The sequence below is a fragment of the Sorghum bicolor genome, chromosome 1 (assembly GCF_000003195.3).
Source record: "Sorghum bicolor cultivar BTx623 chromosome 1, Sorghum_bicolor_NCBIv3, whole genome shotgun sequence".
Taxonomy (NCBI): Eukaryota; Viridiplantae; Streptophyta; class Magnoliopsida; order Poales; family Poaceae; genus Sorghum; species Sorghum bicolor.
In genome coordinates, this window is record NC_012870.2 from 60,735,407 (window position 1) to 60,756,353 (window position 20,947).

A 20,947-nucleotide genomic window follows, 5' to 3' on the forward strand; every position below is an offset into this window, starting at 1 on the left:
ATTTTACCCTATCGTTTTTCGTCCTGCCTCATGCGATGCAAACCTCCCTCCAGCACCCCGCCCGACTCTCTCTCTCTTGCGATGAAAAAAGGAAACAAACTCGCAGATCCGCCCCCCTCCCAGATCCTGCTCGGCGCCTGCGCCCGCGTCTTCCTGCAATCGCCGCCGCGGAAGCCACCCCTCCCTCCTTCCCCCGGTGGCCGGTGCTCAGATCGGCGCAAGGACGAAGCAACCCAGTCGCGCCGCTGGTGAGGAGGACGCCTGCTTCTCCCCCAAAGGCGACGACCCATGCCGCCATCTCCCGTGCCAACGACACCGCCCCCGACAGCGATGAGGCCCCACCACCGTCTCCCACGGCAACGCCACCGGTCAACAGCTCGCCCGCGACGCGTCTCCTCGCCCTCACGCTCACGCTACGCGCTGCCACCTCGACGCCATTCCACGACCTGGCCCGTTGATGCCACCGGACAGGCCACCGCCTTCACGCCACCAGACGCGCCAAAGCTTCCATGATCTACCCCTTTGACGTTGATTCAAACCACCACCTTCACGACGCCAGAAACACCGCCACCTCCACACCCTGCCTTGCCGTCAGTGCTTCACGCCGTCGCTGCTCCATGCCACCGGATGCCAGCCTCTAGCCAGCAACGAGGGCCCAACAGGTATGGCATATCTTCTCTTCACTGTGACTAACTTTGATCCCGTTCAAAGATTATCAGTACCTGACCAACAGATATGTGAGTCAGCCCCCTTCCTTCTTCCATCACCCTTGGTCTACATTATCTGCCTGTAGATCTGGTGATCTCGTATGTGACCATGTGTTCAATATGGTTGGCGGCTAAGTTTCTATTAGAGATTGATAAACGTTTGGTGTAATGCTAGATAAGTTTATCTGGGGATTTTCAATGTCTTGCTACTACTTGATAATTTGACTTGTTCCCAGTGAAGTACGACTACTCTGTTGTTAAATTCTTGCAATTGCGCATCATATGGAGTAAGTCCCAATGCCTTAGCCTAACATGAATTTCCAGAAATTAGATACCATTATTTTCTATTATTAAGGTTATTTTAATCTATTAATAACCATGCCATTATTTTTTTGAAACTTCCAGCTACTTGACAGCAAGAAGAAGCATGTACCCTACTACCTAGCTATGGAGACAGTACGACACGAACAAGTGAAGGTGTCCATCTGGTTCCCCCCCACAACCAGCTTTCCAGTTTGCTGATAAGGGAATTTAATTATTGAGGTTTTATCGGTACCAGTCTACAGATTATGCTGCTAGAGGTGGTAGTTCTTGATTGAGTTGTTGTGACAGCGTGCTGACGAGAGGCAATAGCTGTTGTTATCGGTGCAGCTATTGCTTGTGCTTTTCCCTATAGTTATTGTGTTGTTGGTCCATACTTGGTGCTTATATGATGACAAGTGAACTTCTGCTATAGACTAATTTTGATTATCTAGCTTAGTTAAAAGATTGAATTTCTAAACTTATTACATCAATGTGAGTGTGTAACGCCAAGTATTGTCTGCCCCTCTCCTATTCTTGAAACAAGGATTCTATTGTATGCTAATAATTTTCCAAATGCCATTTTTACAGGTTTGCAAAAGGCAGTTGCCAGAATAATAATTGGTACAAATCTTAGCTGGAATCTTTATGTGGTACAGAAGCAGCAGAAAGAAAGTGTCAAATACATTTGAACAGAAATTTAGACATCAATTTTTAGCATTCACCAATTCTTTCCGCCTGTGAATCTGAGAATGTCTATAGCTAAAAAGCTCCACAATATGAAGGCCACAAAGTTTATTCAACCCTCACCCTCTCTGTCTAAATTCAGGCTGACATTCATGAATTAAATTACAACCCATCACGTTTCAGTGTTCAATAATTCCCTATCTTCATGGCTGAAATAGAATCAAATAGTCCATATGCGGATTTTAGAATGTCAAACCAGGTTTGAAAACAAGAGCTCTAGAGTTCTATGCCTCACATTTGATATTCCTTTTTAATTGCTAATACGGTCCATTGACTAATACTCTGTTATATAAATAGCACACTTATTGTGGTTCACAAACAACTAAAATGGAATCAAATATATATTCTTCATGGAGTTATAAGTAATTTTTGGGATAGACAGATGTTTGGTTTGCTTTTATTCTAGAAAGTTGAAAACATAAGAGAGAGTGGTGTTAAGTAGTTGATTAACAACAAACATCGCTTGACAATGCAAGGTATAATATAATCAACAACTAATTCTTCTTCCATTTTGTTGTCATGCAAGGTTCTAGGTGCAAATGATCATTCACCGCTCATAATAGCATAAATACATATAAAACTGACATGGAAGGATGATAGCTTGAAGATCCAATCTCTTGGTATGTCTTTTCCTTGATATCTTATAACTATTTTTCAGTTTAATTTGTGGAGGTTCCACAGAGAAAAGGATTTCGTCTTGTGAAAAATATTGCAATACATTTTTTTTGTATCCATCTGTTCTTACAAATGAGTCCCCCCACTTATCTCATGGTGCTGTTTTCTTTTTATGTTTTTTGTCAATTTCATCCTGTGCTATGGAGTCAAGGATCATTATATCACAGCCCGGATGTAATACTAAGCTTTAGTATAGTTTGGTGCATAAATAATTGAATTGTAAGCTTTCATTAGTAGCAGCAGTATAATATTATTTTTAAGAGCTGTCCTCAGTTTGGATGACACAGAATATAGAACTGTAGGACTCTTAGGAGATCAAGATACAGGGCTCCTTGATTGCAGTGAATATTTGCTTTGTCTCTATTGGTGTCCCTGCTCTCCTTATTTACAGTATATTGCAATCTTTTTCACTGTTCCTTCCATAAAATTATATATATATATATATATATATATATATATATATATATATATATATATATATATATATATATATATATATATATATATATAAGGGAAAAGCAACTTACGTGTTGACTATTTCCTTAGTAATTTGCAATAGCAGATTTCTGAATAGTTTTCCGTGACTGATCCTTGAAGATTATCATTATCCTCTGAAAAAATACCTTTTTGAATATGCATGGTAGCCCATCAGAGTTGTAGTGGCAACTCATAATCTGCTACCTTTGTTGGACTCTTTAATGATCTATCATCCCCATTTGGTCTTCACATAAACTTGAAGTTCAAATACATATTAATGCAAATCTTTTAACATGGGCCCTGATTTTCTACTTTACATACGTACTGATACTAACGAACTACCATTGAACTTGTATGCTCCATTGATTTATATTCTTCTCTTTACTGCTTCACACTATATGCTTCTCATGGCAATTGAGACCACCTGTAATGCGTGTAGGTTTTTTATCATTTGTTTTGATTGGAGTGAATTGGTTTAAAACTGAACTTTTGCATGGAGACGCTGAGCTACATTCATCTTTATGAAGTTCGTAGTGGTTTCTTTGTCATTTGGGACAAAATATTAGAGGCAGGGCTCTAGCCCTTGAGTCGATAACTGTTTGCATGGGAAATGCTTCATAAATCACTTTAAAATTTACTTGCATTATATGTTGATTGTGACCTATACTTTAAGGTAAAGGGGGTTCACTATTCTCAGACTATAGTTGTGTTATTTTAGATAGGCCTTGGCATGTCTCTGAGAAAATTTGCAAGATTTATTAGTGGATTTGGTCGGATGAGCCATGGATATGATTATTTCGGTTGCCCATTGCTTTGGTGTGGTTGGTGATATTGGTATCAGGAAATGTTTTTTTTGGTGTGGTTATCTTTCTGCACTTGGTATAATTTTTTTCTTAGCCTGAACTGCCAACTAGCTGTAAACATGGTGATAACATGCTTTTACATTTGCCCTGTATTTTGACCATATACTCTAGGGCCTCATACAAGATTTTCTTTTCTTTTTGTAGGAGAATTGCAGAGAGTTTGATGGAGGCAATGCATGATTTGAGACAAAGAAGGGTGTGGTTACTTTTGTTAGTGAGTGTTGGACATTTCAGGCTTCTATGTAGCCATGCAAAGATTTGATCTTAGATATGAAATTTATGTGTATCTTTTATGGAGAGACTTATTCGTTACAAATTTCATTTTTATGTGACGCTAACATTGATATATATTGATTTTCTTATATTATTTATTCACTTTTGTATTTTCTTGATTTTCCTAATTTTTGAGAGATTTTTTTGAACTACATTTGGTAGAGTTATCAAAACAGCATAACCAAATGATCGGTGGATTCGATCCCCTAAAAAAGCTCTCAAACAGCAGCGTGGAAACTCCCCCTACTGTTGATTTCTAACCTGGGCGTGGAGGGGGATCCAAGTGTCCCAAAAAAAATTCTGCTGCAGGTAGCAGGTTCTATCACCAGGGATAATTAGCATATGATGCCAAAGTAGCACTAACTGATTTACCATAGCCAGTTTACTTCTCATAGTTTTGATGTGATATATCAAATGCAGGTGTGCAAAAGACTACTTAGTAAAAAGGAAATATTAAAGAAAGAAAAATATATCATACTGATGTTCAAATTTTTTTTGTCAATTGCTGGTGGCTACCGTGCTCCTATACTTCATTTCTTTATCTCTTGATTTTGATATATGTCTTGCATACATCAACGGGAGAAAATCAGAATCCTCATTGTGTGGCATTGTGGTGCCATTATTTTCTCCAATTCCACCCTTTATGCTGTTATGCATCTGACCAAGTTATATAATTTTAATATATGATAATTACTCTCATTGTTATCCATCTACATCTATAGGATCAGAGAGATGGAGGGAGACCAGGGGTGAATTATGATCCACGGTCGCTAGCTACTCCAGGCGATGGAAGACCCAAGTGCACGAGGACGCTGAACTATGACCAATTCTTCAACAGGGACTCAGAGAGTAGAAGAGATTGTATCATAGCATTTGCACATTGTATCATAGCATTTGCACATGGACAGAAACCATTAAAGATGAGAAACCATTAAAGATGCTTAGAGTATTTAGTAATTATAAAGACATATCTATAGAGACCTTTAAACGTGGTGACAAATGTTAAGTATAACATGCTTTGTTATAAAACATTATTTTAGCCGCATCATATAAAGGTCTATACAGGAGAGTTTGTAGGCCTGCAATGCTATACTCTCCGTTATTGTTAATTTCATGAACTTTCTTTTATAGATTAAATGTCACTTTAATATCATTATTTATTTTTATAATATTATTATCTTATCGTGCAATTTGTGTGTTTTTAATATAAAATGTTAACTATCCCGTAGCAACGCACGGGCACATTACCTAGTTATATTTATATATACCAAGAAACAAGCTCAGTAATGACGAAAAAAGAAAAAGATAATAACAGAAAGCAATATGATAATACAACCGTTCATGACCATTCCGATCCTTGGTACTAGTTACTGTGTAATTGTGACTGCCATCCTTCTAGTCTACTCCCTTCAAAATGTCACTCTCACTTCATAAAAAGTCAAATATTTTCAACTTGAAGAAATATATCTAAGAAAAAAATATTTATAGTACATAATTAGTAATTTAGTATCATTAGATGATAGACCGTTGGTATATTTTTATTATAGACTTAACTAGAGATACAAATGTTGTTAATATTTTTTACAAATTTAGTTGTACTTAGAAAAGTTTGACTAAGGCCTTGTTCAGTTGGTAAAATTTTGAGATTTTGGGTACTGTAGCACTTTCGTTTGTATTTGACAAACATTGTCCAATCATAGACTAACTAGACTCAAAAGATTTGTCTCATAAACTAAAGATAAACTGTGTAATTAGTTTTTATTTTCGTCTATATTTAATACTCCATGTATACCTGGGCAACGGGCCGGGCCGGGCCGGCCCGGCACGTTGCCTAACGGGCCGATGGGGCACGTCGTGCCCTGCGGGCCTGACCTCCGGCCCAGGCACGGGCCCGTGGGCCTTTTTGCGTACCGGACGGGCCCGTCAGGCTGGGCCAGCCCATAGCCCGTTGAACAATAACATATCAATAAACACTTATTTAAAAGCATATTTCAAACACATTCATCAATTCATCACTTCATCAGTATAAAGAACACATTCAAATACATATGACAGATGTAGAGAATATATTTAGATATCAAAATGAGTTATTTTATACAATGTTGTTATTTGGCGGGCCGGGCCGTGCCGGCCCGCGGGCCTGAAGTGCGGCCCAAGCACGGCCTGCAGCCCCGTGCCGTGCCAGCCCGGGCCCAATGACCTTCGGGCCGGGCCAAAATGACGGGCTTCGGGCCGTGCTCACGGGCTCAGGCTGCATGCCCAGGTATAACTCCATGCATGTGCCGTAAGATTCGATGGGATATGGAATCTAAAATTTTGGCAAAACTTTTTGGAAACTAAACAAGGCCTAACATAAATCCATAAAGACAGTTTTTATAGAATGGAAAGATAGTTTATAAAAAAAAGGAAAATGTGTCTTTCTCTGGTGTCACTGCAAATTTTTTTACTGTTCTTTCTCTTACCTCTGAATCAATTCGTTCTATCTTTCTGTCTTTATGATTTGGAAACGATTGGCTAATTGGCAAAGTGCCGATCGGCCGTATAAAATCCAAGACACGGCAGCATCGATGACGAAAGCGATCACCTCAGCTGGAAACGCAAGGTACGAGACGACTCGACGAGACGCTGAAAAAAGAGGCAGCTGTCTGGAACATGACGCACGCAAGGACGTATAGATAGCCCGGGCAGAAAAAAGCTCGAGCTCGTTTTGTTTTGTGTTATTATATATATGTACATCCACATATATACATGCAGCAAACTTGTCAGTACACATAGTCACCACTAACGTCAGAAACAGTAGTACTGTCAGTAGAGGCTGTAGAGCTCTCCCCTGGCCAAGAACTCTGAACGAAAATGTCAGAGGCCGACGTGCGTGTGATCGGGCTATGGCCGAGCCCGTTCGTGATCCGCGTCCTGATCGCGCTGAAGCTGAAGGGCGTCGAGTACGAGCTCGTGGAGGAGGTGGTGGGCAAGAAGAGCGAGCTGCTGCTGAGGTCGAACCCGGTGCACAAGAAGATCCCCGTCCTGCTCCACCACGGCAAGCCCATCTCCGAGTCTCTCATCATCGTCCAGTACATCGACGAGGTCTGGTCCTCCGACACGCCGGCCTTCCTCCTCCCCGCCGACCCCTACACCCGTGCCGTCCATCGGTTCTGGGCACAGTACGTCGATGACAAGGTAAGGCAAAACTAGCTAGTCGATCGAGCTCTTTCTCTGAACAATTCTGATCAGTTTTCAGCAGCAATTTATAATGATAATGATGGTGTGTCAGAGTGAGACTAATCCTTTGCTTCCCTGCTGGTTGACATGCACGCAGCTGCCTCCGGCGATCCGCATACTGAGGGGAACGGACGGCGGTGGCAAGGACGAAGCGGCGGAGCAGCTGTCCGCCGCCCTGCAGCTCTTGGAGGAGGCTTTCACGAAGCTCAGCCAGGGGAAGCACTACTTCGGCGGTGACAGCGTCGGGTACCTGGACATCGCTCTGGTGTCGTATGTCGGCTGGGTGAAGGCGGTGGAGAAGATGGCCGGGGTCACTCTCCTGGACAAGGCGAAGGTTCCGAACCTGGTGGCATGGGCTGATCGGCTCTGCAACCACCCGGCCGTGGTGGAATCGATCCCTGACGCGGACAAATTCGTTGAGTTCAGCGTCACCTATGGGTCGTTCTCAAAGCCTATCAATGGTCCCAAGTGAGGAAAAGGGTCTGCTTGTGTTTGGTGATTTCACTGCGTGTGTGCCATGCCAGTGCGTGTCACTGTCAATAAGGTGTAGTTTGTACGTGTCGTTCCTCTGGAAATAAAGCTTTCTTTAACTTTATATAAGAAGTTTGTGCCCTTCAAAGGGAATCGACACATACACTGGTGGTGGTGGCTCTATATTCTTAAGTGCAAAACTTACTGTTAAGAACACGACCATTCAATTCGGTTTCAAGGATAACGTCTAATTTAACAAAGCAACAAACAAGACGTTAGCCCCTTGTGTTCTCATAACAATGTTCTCATATGCCATCTGTAGGGGGCTGGTACCCTCCGCAAGGCTGCCCTTTACCTCGCATCTTGGCTAACTAGTGATCTAACCACTTACGGCTCGAGATGATGGCTCTTGCAGTGCAGGAAACATTTAGTTGACGACAGCCCCCAGTGAATATACCCTCGTAAAAATTCTGAAAGGACAAGTTGGAGCAGCGCCAAGGCACACCGCGGAATCATCTGCAGGCCCAGAAAAGATAAATTCGCTGGCCCAAAGAGAGACCCGAAGCTAAGGGTCCAGTGGGGATAATCTTAGGTAATCTAAGCTCACTAAGCACTTGGGCTAGAGTCCTTTGGCTAAGACCACGAAAATCCCAGAGGGGTGGAAGAGAACTTAACCCCATACTTATTAGGACCGGACCGGACCGGACATTAAACCGGTGAGGTCTTTGGTCCATTGGTTTACTAGTCGAACCGGTTGAACCACCGGTTCAATTATTTTGGACCGAATGAATTGAACCGCTCACAAATACTTTAAACTGGTGCGACTTAATAATATATAACTATAATTAGCAACATATATTTATTAATAAAAACACAATTATATACTAGCTCTAAAGTTGTTTTTACAAGATTAATAAATATGCATGAAAAAATATTTGTAGCACTTACAAAATGGTGCAACAAGGATTTGAATAGTAATTGTTATGAAACAATCTTATATGCTGAAATAGATTGCATTATTGTGAGGAACTCGTTGAAATAATCAAGATGAATATATTATTTGTCTAGTTTAAAGCTTATATGAAAAAGTTATTAAATTGTGAAATTAAAAGAAAGAGCTTCGTTGCAAAAATAAAAGAAAGAGTTCATGTCAGCTGCAGCGCGCCAGCAGTACGTATGCATGCAATGTCCAGGACTCTAGCACTCCAATCCAATCGCGAAGCACCATGCGACAACAGTAGCTAGGTGGGGCTTGCATGGTCCACACTCAACCGCAGCAGGCAAGCAGGTGCGTGCACCGATGCAAGCCCTACAAGGCTACAACAAGTTTGCTTTTTCGAGCCGCTCCGGTTCTAATGAACCGGCCGGTTCACCAGTTCTCTAAAAAACTGGCCGGTTCATCCGGTTTTATGGTCTAGTTACATAAACGATCTTTGAAGTGAACCGAAATTATTATAGTCCCTGGTTCGGTCTTTTACCGATCGGACCGCCGGTCCGATCGGTCCTAATAACGGCAAAAATCCATGCAATGCAAGGATCACCAATGAAACTGACTCAATGGGACTCCTTCCCAAAAATCACCCACTGACAACATGTTCAAGAAGACGACAACTTCGAGAGCGAAACTCATCAACGAATCGATGAGAATAAGTCTTGGTGGAATGAGAAGCATACATTATGGTGTGATGACAACATGAATAAAAATGGATCTATTGCCGAGGATGAATGAAATCTAAAGAAGAATTGGTGTGCAGTGAAACTGACATTTATGATATTTTGAATGAAAATTGGCAAAAGTATACTTTCTTATGGTCTACCTTTTTGTGTTACGAATGAAAGTGAAAACTCACAATCACTTATGGTATTTTGTTAATGACTACAACGATATTCATCGGTATATATTGCATAAGCATCATGGACAATCATGATATTTGCTAGATTGCAATGCCTACGACAAATATGGTTGGCTTCAATTATATTGTTTGCAAGTTTTGGGTCAATGTACAATTTTTTGAATTCTTTCTCATCACTTGAGTGGACATCAAGCACGTGAAGAACATGTGTGAAATAGACCATTGCATTACACACGACATTAGTTCATACATCAAATTGTTCATCCTAATAGACATAACATGCCATTACTCCACAAGCCTGCAAGGCCACTGTCTTGCTGCTTTTTTTTGTCCACGTGGCGTCCGAGCCTACATGGTGTGACGAGACCACAAGACATCATGGTGGGTTCGGTGTGCTCTAATATGGGTGATGCAAAAGATAGCACAAAAAAGTTACTCCTCCCGCAGAGACGATAAAGCGTGTTCCTTCCATCCCAAATTATCTAGACATGTAATAAAAATTATGAATCTAGAAAAGTCAAAATGTCCTATAATTTGAAACAAAGTGAGTATTTCACAAGATTAAAAACGATACAAAATGTATTTCTATCATTATTTTCTTTTATAATTTATAGTTAATTATTACAAACAATATTACTTTATGGTCCCTTAGAATATAAAAATATTGATGCAAATCTTTCGTTAAATTTGCGTATAATTTAACTAATTATTAGTCACATTTTGTAAATTTTGATTTTTTTCCTCTGATCAAATGAGCGAGGAAGGAAGTAATGTACTCGTAATACATATGTGTAATCTCTGAACTTTTCGATGTGTAAATTTTTTCGGTGGCCGATTGTTGAAGTCACCACTCATCAGTGACGCCTAAAGTCTCGTTGCCGGTGTAGCTCATCCAGCTGAAATGCAGACGACGCACCTCTTCAAGGACGTCAGCAGTGACATCAGGACGAGGCAGAATGTTAAGTGGAGCAAACGTAGAAGCTAAACAACCTAGTAGTACTACGTGATTGACGACTTCAACAAAGAAATGATGGTCACCCTGTTACCACCGTCCGGTCAAAGAAAACTTGAATAAAGACGGGAAAACGAAATAGTATAAACTGATTCTCTCTACGTACAAGGACTACAAATACAGAGCCACCCAACGCTGCGACGTACTCGCAGATCCACAAACCCCACGACACCAATCTGATCGTCGGCAAAGCAAAAATATAACAATGGCCTCCATCGGCGGTGAAGAAGAAGCGGCGGCGGCGGTGCGCGTGATCGGCGGGTGGGCGAGCCACTACGCTATCCGCGTGTACGTGGCGCTGAAGCTCAAGGGCGTGGAGTACGAGTTCCTGCAGGAGGTGGTCGGCAACAAGAGCGAGCTGTTGCTCCAGTCCAACCCGGTGCACAAGAAGATCCCCGTGCTTCTCCACCACGGCAAGCCCGTCGCCGAGTCCATGATCATACTCCAGTACATCGACGAAGTTTGGGCGTCCAATAACGGTCGTCCAGCCATCCTTTCCCCCGACCCCTATGAACGGGCTGTTCAGCGGTTTTGGGCACAGTACGTAGACGACAAGGTAACTTACCTGAAATCATACATTCATACGACTGCTGACTTTGCTGATGAATCTGAAATAATGTCAGTCTTGAGAGGGGTGACCAATAATGTCATTTCCTTTGTAGATTGCTCCTGCATCCGTGGTCTTCAGAGGAGTGACTGCCGGAGACAAAGACGAAGCAGCAGCGCAGGTGTCTGAAGCCCTGCAGCATTTGGAGGAGGCTTTCGTCAAGTGCAGCCGAGGGAAGAGCTATTTCGGCGGCGACAGCCTGGGCTTCCTTGACATCGTTCTCGGGTCACACCTGGGTTGGCTCAAGGCAGTGGAGCAGATCGCGGGCGTCAAGGTCCTCGTCGAATCCAAGTTCCCCGAACTGACAGCATGGGCGCAACGATTCTATGCTCACCACGCTGTGAGAGACGTCATGCCCGAAACGGACAGGCTCGTGCAGTTCAACACGTACCTCATTGGTGTCTTGAAGGCTAAAGCTTCCCAGAAGTGAGGGAAATGGATTACCATTATTGTATATCCAATAATTTTCTAGTGCTTTGCAGAAGTATTTTTTTTATTACGCTTTTAAAAAAATTAATAAATGAATTATACAGACCCCATGTTATCTATGACCGGCTTGCTTGAAAACGAAGTTAATTACTATCAACCATCGTACCTTTGGTGGAAACGGACTCTCTGTCAGGACACGTTGTAATCTTAGGGCTTTTGTGATTGTGACTAAATGAAGTCTTCCATCTGTGCCACAGTGATCCTAGGGATTTCTTTGGCTAAGTGTTGTATGTGAGGAACTCTCTCCAGATAGGAAAATTGTCTATGGCATGCGTGTCACAAAATGACCCTACCTAGAATGGAGAGAGAAAGTGTGACAGACTAAGCGTGAGCAATGACAAACTATCCATGAATTTAGGTATTGTTCCTTTGCCAAAAACAAAGGGAGGAAGCAGAAAGGAAAACACTAAAAAAAGGAGGATCTTAGGTACTGTGGTTTGTCTAGGATGTTCCTAAGATCCTTCAGAGCTAATTTCCAGTGAGGCCTCTACTGAAAAATTTATTAAAAGCAACCAAGAGGAAGAGTTACAAAAGGAGGAAGCAGAAAGGAAAACACTAAGCTCAGGACACAAAAAAGGAAATAAAGAAAACCAGGCCAATTAAACAACTTGCTCTAGCCATGAATCAATTGCAAGGAAGTATTTCTTCTTATCCCTCCATAGGAGTTGCCTAAAGTTGCTCTTGAAGATCTCCAGGCCTTTGGAGACTGTAGACAGGAATTCCTCTGAAAAGTCCAAATGCTCCAACACATAATTAATGATGATGATTTCCATGAAAAAGTTGTTGCCAAGCTGAGTTCTGAAGTTTTCAAACCTCAGTAAAGGATCTGGGGAGCTAATTATTGTCAAACCAGTTAAGCCCCAACAATCTCTGGCGGTGCCACAATCAAAGAATAGATGATCTATAGTTTCCTCAGTGTTAAGAGGACACTAATCTAGCAAGTTGCATTGTGAAGTCCATGCCTACTTGAAGCTCTATGTCATCAATGGCGTTTTACTAAGTGAGACCTATATCTAGCTAGGCTGCATGGATGATTGAGGGTGAGATTTGTCTACCTTAAGCCAAGTTGTGGCTATTGAGATGAATCTTGATGGATGGCTTGACTCCTCCCTCTTGCTCCTTTCTCCAACTTGCTTCACCACCCATTGCAAAGGGGGTGAGAGGACAACTTGATCACCCCAAGCAATGGTGATAGCCAAAGGGTGGTGCTACATCTTGGGTGTCTTCCAATCCTTCCTCCTGCTAGGCTTCACCTTCTCCTTCCTTCTTCCTTTCTCTTTTTCTTGCTCAAGAGTTCTTACTGTTGTTGGTGGTGTTCTTACTGTTCTTTTGTAATCTTTTGTTTGGAAACCCAGTAGTTTTAGGTCTCTCTTGTGGGTGCTAAGGCTGCTCACCTTCACCTGTTCTCGTGCTTCGGTTGTGTACCTTTGTTTGCTTTCCTCTTAATGAAAAACGGGCACAAACCCGATCGCAAAAAAGAGAGAGAGGGGGGGAGAGAGGAGGGGAGAGTGAGTGGAAGGTGTCTGGTGCTTGTGTGTGCTCATGAAGTGACCACCTTGGGTTGTATGTCGGAAACGAAAGGAAGTGGAACTTGGCAACTAAATTTTGGCTATTGCATGTTCTGGCGGACTCTCTACTAGAACACAACTCTGACAGAATATTGGCACTGGTCGGACTATCTAGCGTAATTGTTTGCCTGTTCGTCACTCATAGCACTATCGGATTTAATAGCATTTGACTAAGAATTTTTGCAATTAGGTTTTCCATGGAGGCAATTCTGATGATGAACATGGTTTGAATGTATGCAATGATTGGATTGTTTACATACCTTGGTAGTCATCAGTTGTGTGTGGCATGAGTGTCGCGCATGTGAGATCAAGTGGAACCATCCTCATTGACCAACGTTAGCCGAGGCACACGCACTCGGCTAGCCCTGTCGTGACAGCAAGCTTAGATCCGCCGCACCTAGATCCATAGGCTTTGACTGTCGCCACCATTAGTGTCACTGGAAGACGATATCAATGCCATTGTCAATGTTTTTCTCGCAAGGAAGCATCAAGGCTCTGCCTTTAGAAACTACGTAGAACCTTTGAAAGGAGCTGGGTGTGGACATGCCTCATGAGTGCACTGGTGAGAGGACCCATGATGGCTTCGAGTCTCCAGCAGGATGCACGCATGGCAGCGTTGGCACTTCCTCGACAAAAGAAAGGGTAGTCCAAGAGGGTGAGTGAGAGACTAAGGCCTTGTTTAGATCCAAAAAGTTTTAGGATTTTGATATTGTAGTATTTTTGTTCTTATTTGACAAATATTGTCCAATCATGGAATAATTAGACTTAAAAGATTCATCTCGCGATTTACAGGCAAACTGTGCAATTAGTTTTTGTTTCATCTATATTTAATGCTACATGCATGTGCCGCAAGATTCAATGTGACAGAAAATCTTGAAAAGTTTTTTGTTTTTGAGTGAACAAGGCCTAAGCGATCAGCGCTGCTAGCGCCCGGACGTCCAGATCTAGGGGGCCGTTCGGACACACCTAGCATCCATCCGCCCTTGCATGGAACACCCCCCACCGCCCCCTGCACGAACCCCCCCCCCCCCCACGGAGCGAAGCAAAGCAGAGCGGGATGGGAGGTAGACGCGGAGCAGAGTACAAGAGAGCGGGTTGGGAGGGAGACACGAAGCAGAGCATAGCAGGATAGGAGAAAGTCGAGCCGCATCGGCGAATGAGGCGAGCGCGCATCCATCCCGCCACCCCCCTGCCGCCCATCGCGCCGCCCCATCCCTTGACGCGCACCGCTAAGTGCATTGCATCCTCACCATGGAACAAATTCTACTGCAACACGAAATGCAAGAACAAGAAAAAAAACTAATGTAACAAAGAAATATTGCTTGTTACAACACCGACTACTGCAACAAAAACAGAACAAAAAAGCAAATACAAAAGAGAACAACATCAGAAAAAAAAGACCAATGCAACAAAGAAAAATTACTTATTGCAACAACAAAAACGATACTGCAACAACAGAAACTAAAGGCCTAATACAAACATACAACATCAGAAAAAAAGAGTAATAAAACAAAGAAAAATTACTTGTTGCAATAGCAAAATAATACTATTGCGGCAACAAAAACAAAAGTACAGTATGAGATGCAATGTCAGAAAAAAGACTAATGCAACAAAGAAATATTGTTTGTTGAAACAACAAAAAAAACAAAATAAGCTTACTGCAACAGAAGGAAGAGGAGGTGGAGGAGGAGAACTCAGATCTAGAGGAGAAGGTGGAGGAGGGGGGAGAAGGATGACTCAGATCTAGACCTACCTTACCGGGAGCCACCACCGTCGTCCTCCTCTCCGGTTACATGGAGGTCACGGAGCAAGGGAGGAAGATAGGGAGGGGTGGCTCGCCGGAATCCGATGCCGTGCCCCCCTCTCCGGTGGTATAGAGCCATGGAGGTCAAAGAGGGAGGGAGGGAAGAGAGCGCAAACAGGCGACGTAACAGTGAGCTGGATGCAAGCGTGGTAGCCGTTTCGAAGAGCAGCAGCGACGAGCGCAGCAATGCGGAGGAGCAGAGATAGGGAGCAGACGAGGCGGCGAGCAGAGAAGAAGAGAGTGGGTGCGGAGATTCACGGTTGCAGGGACGAGATGACGAACAAGGGCACATCGCTTCTATCGAGTTGGGTTCGTCCGGCGGACAGACGCCGTGGAAGAAGCGTTACCTAGCGGTTGCTTACTCTCGATATCAATGAACATGAACTACCAATCTCAAATCTGATAGCAAGCAATGGGTGCCCACTAGGGCAGGTGACTTGGGCCAGAGCATTATGTGCTTGCTTGAGTTAAGCTGAACGTGGTTTTGGGCCGCACTAGGCTGATTTTTGTTTTAGGGTATATTTGAAGTTTTACCTAATTTTAGATTATAGTTTTCATTCATTATTTTCTTTCAAGAATTATTTTGGTTCTAAGTATATGCAAATTAGTTTGTTTCCCATGTAGAGGTGTTCTGTTTCACATAAAAAAAGATTGATTCCTAGATTTATTTGGTGAAAATTTGAAGTTATTTAAGTATGTTTTTTTGGGGAAAATTGCTAGAAAATGTTTAAGTTTTTGTGCTCTCGGTTTTATAAGCCTTAATATTTCAGTACATTTACTTTATTAATAATTATGCACTGTTTTAATAAGCTTTAAGTTTGAATTTTATTTCAGTTCCGGAATAAGTTCATTTTCTCCCTCTGCACTTAACTATTGCGTTTAATTTAAGTGTTGAAATAAATAATGAATTAGGAATGAACTATTAGCCCTTATTAACTAGTTGTACTTGGCTAATTAGTTATCATCTAGTCAAGAGCTTGACTAAGAGCTTGCTTTGTTTGAATGCACTAGAAGTAATAACTTGTCTTATTGGTTTATATCTGTGGACTAATGAACTAATAGTTAATATGTCTATTTAATCCTTAGGGACTAAAATTTAGTCAACTACAAATGTTTTGAATTTTCTAAATATATTAATTTTAATATGAATCTAAATATATTGTATATCTAAGTGGATAGGAAAAATATATATATCTAGAGAAGCTAAAACATCTTGTATTTTTGAATTTATAGATAGTTGTTAGTCCTATGGATCGTCAGGATCAAATTTTTAGCTGGTAGTTCTTAGCGGTGTAAATAGGTTCTAAGCGTATAGCCCGTGTAAGTGACGGTGGAAAGTGAAAGGAAAATTAAGGAAGACAGTGATACATGGAGCCTATAGATATGGAAGTGAGTGGTTTATTCTTGCCATTGTGGAGAACCGGAGATATAAGAGGGCCACCAAGTTACTTCCCGCAGAAAGTCACATGCAAACTTGCAGTGACGCAAGTGAGGATGTAAGGAACTATAAAGTGCAACCTGTATGACTGTCCTCCTGCGCGACGTCGAAGATAGGGTTCTACTTCGTTTGACACTGACACTAATGCTCACTCTACATAGACCCCGTTTGATTCGTCGTGGTAAACTTTAACTCTCGTCATATTGAATATTTAAACACATGCATGAAATACTAAATATATTATTTATAAAACTAAAAACACACAGATAGAGAGTAATTTACGAGACGAATCTTTTAAATCTAATTAATCTATAATTGAACACTAATTGTCAAATAAAATAAAATTACTACAGTACTTGTTAAACTTTAACATCCAAAACCAAACACCCCCATAAATGAAATCTAATTGATAAGGCGTTTTGCGATGATAACCACGGTTACCATAGCTTCCTGTTTTCTGTTATCTGTTTTGGGTTGGACTCTTTTCTGTTTAATAAGATATACGCCCAAAGGGACAGGCGTGATCGGAAAAAAAAAAACACCCCCCATAAATGAAATCTGATTGGTAAAATGTCCGGCTGGAAGAAAGTTTATATTAGCCACGAGTGATCGTAAGTGTCTACGTCTATACACCTAACTCCAAAAAAATAGCAGTACCCTAACCACTTCATGGCGATTTGCGAGAGCGGACCGCTACTTGACGAGTCAGAACTGACTTCTTGTTCGGACCAACCAGTCATCAAAAACAGTTCAGTAACAAATTAAAAATGGAGAACTTTCACCTGAAAGAAGAACTCGGTCTCCTGGCGGCAAAAGCCGCCGGCAATGACACACGCGAGGACGTAAGTACTGGTGTTGCCGTGTTAATGATCAACGCATCATCTCTATATATACATGGCCATTACAGATTAATCCAACAGCAAATCTGATCCTGTGGCAAGTAAGTTAGAACATAGTGTAGGACACAAATGGCATCAGGCAGCGAAGAGAAAGCGGCGGCGGTGCGTGTGATCGGCGGGTGGGCGTGCCCCTACGCCATCCGCGTGTTCGCGGCGCTCAAGCTCAAGGGTGTCGAGTACGAGTTCCTGCAGGAGCCGGCAGGCAGGAAGAGCGAGCTGCTGCTCAAGTCCAACCCGGTCTACAAGAAGATTCCGGTCCTGCTCCACCATGGCAACCCCATCTGTGAGTCCATGATCATCATCCAGTATATCGATGAGGTGTGGGCCTCTTACCAGCCGGCCATCCTTCCGACTGACCCGTACGCGCGTGCCAACGAACGGTTCTGGGCTCAGTACGTTGATGACAAGGTATTTGACTTCTCTTATATATATATATGCAATATCTAAAAACAATACACAAATCCAAACAGGAAACTAGAAATCCTTATACAAATTTCCTTGGCATGCAGATTGCCCCAGCATTCCTTGTCCTGAGAGGGCTCACCAACGGAGACAAGGACGAAGCAGCAGCGCAAGTGTCCACTGCCCTAGAGCATCTGGAGGAGGCTTTCGTCAAGTGCAGTCAAGGGAAGCACTACTTCGGCGGCGACCGCATCGGCTTCCTCGACCTCGTTCTCGGCTCACACCTTGGCTGGTTCAAGGCAGTGGAGAAGATCTCTGGTACCAAGCTCCTCAAAGAAGCCAAGTACCCTGAAATCACAGCATGGGCAGACCGCTTCTGCGCTCACCACGCTGTGAAAGACGTCATGCCTGAAACCGACAGGCTCGTAGAGTTCAGCACCAATTCTGCCTTGAAGGCTAAACCTAGTAGCAATTAAGTTAAGTGTGTTTATGGTTTACCACTGTAGTGTATTGCGGAATAATAATCACGATGTGTCTTTATTCTTTTTTTCTTTTCTGGTGTGGGTTTTTTCCCATGTGTTTTCACTTTTTCAAAAATTGTCTTGTCTTAAGGAAGAATGTAAAATTCATTGCTGTGAAAGGGTCTTTGACCTGGTCGTAGGGTTGTTGAGTGACATCCTATCTAACATGGTTCAAATCCTGGTGCTGCATCTTATTTAAGATCTTCTTGGGATATAGTTGGTTGAAACTCTGATATCATTATGCGAACACAAGGTTAAAATGTGCCATTGTGGTTCGATTTATGATGAGTGATTGTTAACGTGATCCATGACCTAGGTTGAGTTGGTGACTAACATTGGCGTGGGTTGGGTCGTGCAACATGTCTCTTGGCTTGTGGTGTGCATGTATGGAGCTCAGAGGCGGTGGTCGACGGCAAGGAGAAGGTCAAGTAGAGACGTGTCGTGACGATGGATTTGGAGCGGTGAAGGACGGGCATAAGGTTTGGACTAACGAACCAGGAGGTCGCACTACTACAGAAACAAACTTCCGTGACGTTGCTACTGTTCACTCCGTGGCGGGCGTTTTTTTTGCCCGCTGCTGTAAATCGTGCGATTTACCGCAGCGGGCACTTTTAATTAACCGCGACGGACACTTTTGCCCGCTGCGGTAAATCGATTTACCGCAGCGGGCATCTTAATACGTCTGTCACGGAAAATATGCCCGCTGCGGTAAATCGATTTACCGCAGCGGACATCTTAATACGTCCGCCACGGAAAATATATATTTTCCGTGACGGACGTATTAAGATACCCGCTGCGGTAAATCAATTTACCGCCGCGGGCAACCTATCATGCCCGTCACAGTAAATTTTGAAGCCCAAATATATAAGGTCTCTACCTGCTGCTGCTGCTAGCGGTGATTATTCAATTTAGTGCCTCACGGCCTGCTGCTGGCGGTGGTGGTGGCGGCCCTGCTGTTCCTGGGCGACGGCGGTGAGGCGCTGACGGAGGCCATGGCGGAGCTGCTGAGACCCGTGGGTCTGCTCCTCCTCCCCGTCTTCAGCAGGTCCCCCGACACCGTCCACCGCGTGGGAGGCTCTCCCGTCGGCGTCGCCTTCATGCTCCTGCTCATCCTCGCCTTGCTCTACTACCACTCCTCGCTCTGCCCACCTCCTCGGGCGGCGCGGATGGAGCCCGAATCCACGGCGGGGGAGGCGCCAAGACGTGGATCCCCCTTTGTGTCGACATGAGGTACGCTGCTGCTCCTCCTCTTTCTCCTGTCTCCCTCTCTTTTTTTCACTCATCTCACTGTCTTTCCTTCTCTCTTTCCAGATCTGGTGAAGGAGCCGCCACGAGCCAGATTTGAGAAGGTGGATTAGAGTAGATCCATGAACGACGACCACGACAACCCTGAACCGGCGGCGCTAGGGTTTCCCTGGCGGCGGCAACAGCCTAGATGGGCTCGTCGGGCACCTGGATGGGCTCGGCGGGCCTATCCAGTTTTTTTTTGTTTTCTAAATCATTAACCGCGACGGGCAACATAAAGTGTCCGCTGCGGTAAATCCATTTTCCGCAGCGGGCACAGGCGCCCGCCACGGTGAGGTCACGATTAACCGTGACCTTTCATTCGTGGCGGACGCCAATGCCCGCTGCGGTAAACGTAAAGTGTCCGTCACGGTTAAACAGTTGTGTAGTAGTGTCGAGTGACAAGCCACAGTGGCTGACATCTGGGATATCGACAAGTGTACATGGGAGTGACCGTGTTGACCAAGTGAACGGCGGACGTGCGAGTCGAGCGAGGCTTAGGAGGACTTGGCGGGCCGGCTGGTCGAGGGCGACGGTGACACGTGTCGAGTGATAGGGAAAGCGTATGGAGTACGCTACTCGCGGCGGGTTTCATGGGTTTGGGCTTCAAAACCTTGGTGGAGCTAGGTTCCGAGGAACAGACGGCACATGGCGGCATCGAGGAGTTGGCGTGGAGGCTAAGCTCCTCATGAAGGGCGCGATGGCCGTCGGATCTAGGTTATGTCGAGTTAGACTAGAATGCCTCTGTGGCTAGCAAGTTGGCTCAAAAATATCCAGTGGCAATTGGGGAATATGTAATATGTCTCATAAATAAGGAGGGGAAGTCCCCATCTCCCTCACCTCTCTTCCACTATCATTTCCCCTTCTTCATCTAAGGTTAGGTTTTCTAGTTCATGAGAGAGGTCAAAAATCTTCTGAATTTTTAGTAGTATTTGTACTGAGATTTAGAGTGGGAATGGAGGCTCAAATTCTTCATATATCCTCCGGGGTTCTTAAATTACTGTGTCCTTATGTTTTTGTTCTTTTCGTTTTTGGCTACGATTTGATTTTTCTGAAGTTTAGGTCAATTCTAAGTGATGATTTTTGGGGAATAGATTCATGCTAGCTTGAATTTCATCTGTGCCAAATTTGAGAGCGAATCCTTTTGATTCGGAGGAGATCCAGTTTGTTGTTGGCGCTGTGTCTTGTTCGTGATGTTCGTCTTGAGGGAAAGGGGAACTCAAACCCACGCGCCCAGGTCCGAGCCGACTTTGACCATGGCTCCTGGTGTTTGGCCGCTCACCGTCAGAGCAGGACAGCTCTCCCTTGCCTTGCGTGATTTTTCTTCTTCTAGTCTGC

General features: G+C 43.6%; 3 protein-coding genes and 1 long non-coding RNA gene across 8 annotated transcripts; all 4 read left to right on the plus strand.

Moving 5' to 3' along the window:
• On the plus strand, positions 1 to 5,154 carry LOC110431910. 5 transcript variants are annotated; one of them, XR_002449383.1, is made up of 3 exons: positions 1 to 2,374; positions 3,914 to 4,351; positions 4,765 to 5,154. It is a non-coding gene; the product is annotated as an uncharacterized LOC110431910 (long non-coding RNA). The 5 variants fall into 5 exon arrangements; XR_002449385.1 differs by lacking the exon at positions 4,765 to 5,154 and having other exon boundaries at positions 1 to 662; positions 944 to 2,374; positions 3,914 to 4,152; XR_002449384.1 differs by lacking the exon at positions 4,765 to 5,154 and having other exon boundaries at positions 2 to 994; positions 1,113 to 2,374; positions 3,914 to 4,152.
• Positions 6,779 to 7,891, plus strand: LOC8063176 (glutathione S-transferase U17). Its single transcript, XM_002464991.2, has 2 exons — positions 6,779 to 7,219; positions 7,359 to 7,891. Exons 1-2 carry the CDS (start codon positions 6,896 to 6,898, stop codon positions 7,731 to 7,733), a joined length of 699 nt encoding a protein of 232 aa, XP_002465036.1. The 5' UTR covers positions 6,779 to 6,895; the 3' UTR covers positions 7,734 to 7,891.
• On the plus strand, positions 10,708 to 11,884 carry LOC8062886 (probable glutathione S-transferase GSTU6). The gene is made up of 2 exons (XM_002464992.2): positions 10,708 to 11,153; positions 11,260 to 11,884. Exons 1-2 carry the CDS (start codon positions 10,803 to 10,805, stop codon positions 11,632 to 11,634), a joined length of 726 nt encoding a protein of 241 aa, XP_002465037.1. The 5' UTR covers positions 10,708 to 10,802; the 3' UTR covers positions 11,635 to 11,884.
• On the plus strand, positions 17,420 to 18,342 carry LOC8062887 (glutathione S-transferase U17). The gene is made up of 2 exons (XM_002464993.2): positions 17,420 to 17,810; positions 17,912 to 18,342. Exons 1-2 carry the CDS (start codon positions 17,472 to 17,474, stop codon positions 18,278 to 18,280), a joined length of 708 nt encoding a protein of 235 aa, XP_002465038.1. The 5' UTR covers positions 17,420 to 17,471; the 3' UTR covers positions 18,281 to 18,342.